This window comes from Triticum dicoccoides, chromosome 7B (assembly GCF_002162155.2).
Source record: "Triticum dicoccoides isolate Atlit2015 ecotype Zavitan chromosome 7B, WEW_v2.0, whole genome shotgun sequence".
In the NCBI taxonomy this organism is placed as follows: Eukaryota; Viridiplantae; Streptophyta; class Magnoliopsida; order Poales; family Poaceae; genus Triticum; species Triticum dicoccoides.
The window spans coordinates 581,119,328-581,123,507 of record NC_041393.1 but is presented as its reverse complement, the minus strand read 5'-3'; the positions used below and the strand labels follow the sequence as shown (position 1 = coordinate 581,123,507).

The 4,180-nt window shown below is 41.2% G+C and overlaps 1 protein-coding gene across 1 annotated transcript; it reads left to right on the top strand.

The window, feature by feature from the left end:
* The first annotated feature begins 3,275 nt into the window (after positions 1–3,275).
* On the top strand, positions 3,276–4,180 carry LOC119341924. The gene is made up of 3 exons (XM_037613772.1): positions 3,276–3,395; positions 3,515–3,634; positions 3,728–4,180. The coding sequence occupies exons 1-3, from the start codon at positions 3,291–3,293 to the stop codon at positions 3,992–3,994; spliced, it is 492 nt and encodes a 163-aa protein (XP_037469669.1). The 5' UTR covers positions 3,276–3,290; the 3' UTR covers positions 3,995–4,180.

The window sequence follows — 4,180 nt, the reverse complement described above, 5'->3', positions numbered from 1 at the left end:
CTAAGAATAAAAACAACATTCATTTCTTGTTTGTCATGCATAGATGCAAATAGTTGCCTAAAGCTGGTCATAGTGGGGAGTAACTTATATTAGTGTCATGCATATGACACTAGTCTAAGTTACTACTCCCTCCGTCCAGAAATACTTGTCGTAAAAATGACTAAAAATGAATGTATCTAACACTAAAATACATCTAAATACGTCCATTCTTTCGACAAGTATTTTGGGACGAAGGGAGTACATTCATAATGCAAAATAACATAGTAGTAGTGTCGTCCATCTATCTTATTTATTAGCTTGTAGACTCATTTTCTCTTGAGAAGCGATATGTTACAGTAAAACATATTATGTTACTCTAAACACATCTCTCCTCATTAAATACATGCCACATAAGCAAATTTGTCTTGAACTGCGCTATGTTACTAGCTAAGTTACTTCCACTATTCAAACAATGTGCTATATTATAGATTTTGACTTCTTATTATTTAATTATGTAAAATTATCTTGCCATTGCTTTTAGATGCTATATATTATATTAATATTCCATCCGTCCAGGTGCATAGGGCACCTAATGAAAAATAGAAATTCCAAAAAAGTTAGCCGCCAAGTAATTAATTAACATGCTAATCCTCTCATCTTCCATATTTTTATCTACTGGATGTTGAATGCAGTTTGCATCCCATCCAGTGCATGCGTCATATTAATTCTCCTTTTTCGGTTAATGCAAATTGCATGTAACCCAATGCATGTTTCCCATCAATTATTGGATTAACTGCATATAATTCGGTTGCATTTTCTATGAATTTACTCATCTATTTGCACGCTTTTACAAATCTTTTTGGCCTCTCACAAATCGCCTTGGTCGTGATGTACCTCTCAATATGCCCAATGCACCTGGACGAGGGAGTACTAGTAGATGCCTAAAAAGGACAATGTTTTGGGACGAGGCGACTCGGTGCCGAGGCTCAGCTGCACCTGTGATGAAAAGATATTTTAAAAATACTAGAAAATTTCCAAAAATTCCAAAAAAAAATCATCGAAGATAATTTGGTGTGTGAGGTGCACTCCAAATGTCAGATCATTTGGACATCTGAGTAGCTCTCGGCAAAAAAAAACAAATTTGGGGTATGCGAAAAAGTTTACTATTCATGTATTGTTCTGACCCAATTTTTCTTTTTTGCTGAGAGCTACTCATGTCAAATGATCTAAAAGTGGAGCGCATCTCACACACCGAATTATCTTCCATACAAAAAAATTGGAACTTTTGATTTTTTAAAGTATTTTTTGTGAATTTTCTCTTCACCGGGTGCGGATGAGTCTGGGCTCAGAAATGGATACTCGAGTGTTCTGATGCCTGTTCAAACAGTGTGCTATCTTGCAGATTTTGATTATTCATTATTTAATTCTATAAAATTATCTTACCATTGCTTTTGGATGCTATGCATTCTACTAGTAGACAATGTCGTCATGCATGTAGGTGGACTTTAAAAAAAATTTACAGAGACGTGACACTGCGTCTGTCGGCAAGAGGAAGCTTCCTCGCGGCCGGCAAATCTCGATTCTGCCTTCTCTATTTTCTTCACCATACGTGTTGCATGCCTTTAGTTTTATAAACTCGGCGCAATCTAATCTGATGGTATGGGTGGGTAGAAGTTTTTGAGCACGAGAGGGAATCGGATCAGATATTAGACATGTATATTGGCTGAAGTTTGCTATACACACGACGTCCTCTGCACGATTTACGTACGATACTGTTAATCAAGCCGTTGGTGTCATCAAACTCTTTGCAGGACATCGTTCCATTGCGCATCGTGCATAAATCATCCATGCACCAGTCGTGCGCAAAGTAAAGTAGTTTCGATATTGGCTTGAGATGTGTGCTTTCCTAGATAAACGGAGTTGAGTCAACTATTCATGCATGAGCTTGCACGCACGCATGTATCAGTTGAACATGAGATCGGTCCTTAAATCTCACACCTTTGGATCTTCACTTGTCAGGTTAAACACCTTGCTAAATCTCTCTACGTATTGATTTCCCACCAATGCTAAACGAAGTACCATGCAAATATATGTTTCCTTTCTTTTTCATTGTACATTTCCGTTTTCACCGGCAATAGCATTATTAATTAACACAGTAGTATTTAGATAGTTAAATTGTCGACCTAAAACTACGCAAATGACTTATACACTGAGACGGAGGTATTAAGTATTATTGGTACTACCTCCGTCTCGGTGAATAAGTCATTCGCGTAATTCTAGGTTGACGATTTAACTATCTAAATATGTATTATATGTGATAAAAAATATATATTTAGAAACTACATCCTTGTAGAAATCTAGTGATATACTTTTCATAATATATAATACATATTTAATTGCTAAAATCAATGACCTAGAACTACGCGAATGACTTATTCACCTAGACGGAGGTAGTACTAGCTAGTACTATTACGAGTTGGGTTTTCATCAGATCTACTCTACTAACTTACGATAATTAGGAGTTCATTACTATGTTAGTGAACTGAAGTCAGCGCAACCAATCAATCAATCGCTCAAGTCATTATGCTTATCTTTTGGCGTTGCCTGTGTATCACATGGCCTTGATTTGTCCAAGAAATGCTAGGGTTGTACCTGTATCTCGGGAGATCGTGCCATTCATGTCTAAACTATCGTTGCAAATCTCTCTGACGCGATTTCCTTTCTGCCGCGACTTTAATCAGTGGTCACATGGCCCAGGCCATCCGATGGGGGTTGCCTGAGTTCAAGTTGTCCGAGTAATGCTGGGGATGCATGCATGAGCTGTTGGGATACGTAGTAGTACTAGTATAAAAGGGAGGGTGATGAGCCCCTTAGAAGACACCACCCAAAGCAGACGATCAAAGCAGCCGCTTGTACGTGTATCTCTTGCTAGATCTCTCTTATACGCCAACGATAATGGCCGCAGCAGCTGCAGGCTTAGTTTGGGCGACCTTGCTCATGTGTGCTGCGCTCGGCGCCGGGGAACGTCCCGTCGAGAATCCATTCTTTCCTCCTGGTTCCGAGCCAGAGCCGGTGAGGATATACTCCCTCCATTCCACAATGTAGTGCTTTCTCTATCCACGTGCTTCAACTTTGACCGTAAATTTAACTACCAAGACCGATTGCGGCGGGAGCAAAAATTATATCAGTGAATTCGTATTCGAAAGAAGTTTTCAATTATATAATTTTTTTCTCTCACCGCAGTTGGTCTCGTTGGTTGAATTTATGGTCAAATTTAGACCTCGAAAAGCGCGGGCGCACTATATTTTAGAATGGAGGGAGTACTCCCAGGAGAATGCCGCGCTGAACGTGGCCGAACGCGACGGCAACGTTGTCCTCGCGTACGGCGACTGCTCGGAGCCTCGGACCTTAGACAGGCAAGGCTCCTCTCTAGCCCGATCCATCTACGTGCTGCTCTTATTTATTTATTTTTTAACTTTTGCGGGTGATGCATGTAGCTGTACGTATTAACTGTCGATGTTGCATGTTTGTGCAGAAATGGTTCATTGTGACGTCCCCCCACCCCTCCGCACCGTTTGAGTTGCCGCCGCCTTTCGTGCTGCAGAATGCGCAGACGTTTCAGGTCATCATCATCCCATCAGGCAGTGGACAGAAGGTACTAGTACTAGCGATCAAGCCGACTTGATAATCGATAAATGCATCTGTTTACTGCTAGCAATAGTACTCACTGGACTGTACCAACCCCCAGGTGCGCCTGTCGTCTGAACCGCCTATCAACCCACTGGACTGGCTGTCGTGGTCGCGAGCAGCACTCGAGCAGCGATGGACGCCGGAGAAGTGCACACGTGCTGACCACTTTTACCAACTGTCGGTTACCAAGAGCGACCCAGCTCTTACCCTCAACGGCCTGTTGGGCAACGTACATGACGGAACGGAGGTCGGCATCTATCATGCATCACCAGATTCAGGGAACGCCATATGGCAGATGACTTCATACCCACTCTGCGCCCGCTGATGAGTTAGAAGGCCACCGCGTTGTGCTTATGTGTTTGCTGAAGAATAAATTTTACATTGTTCTTTCCCTTATTCAATTTCCTCATTCGTCAAATTTGCGATTGTTTGAAAAATTGTACTACGTTTTTGTTGGTCCAGTACCAATGTAAGCACAACTGAGTTCGTCTATAATATTATTATTTAAGAA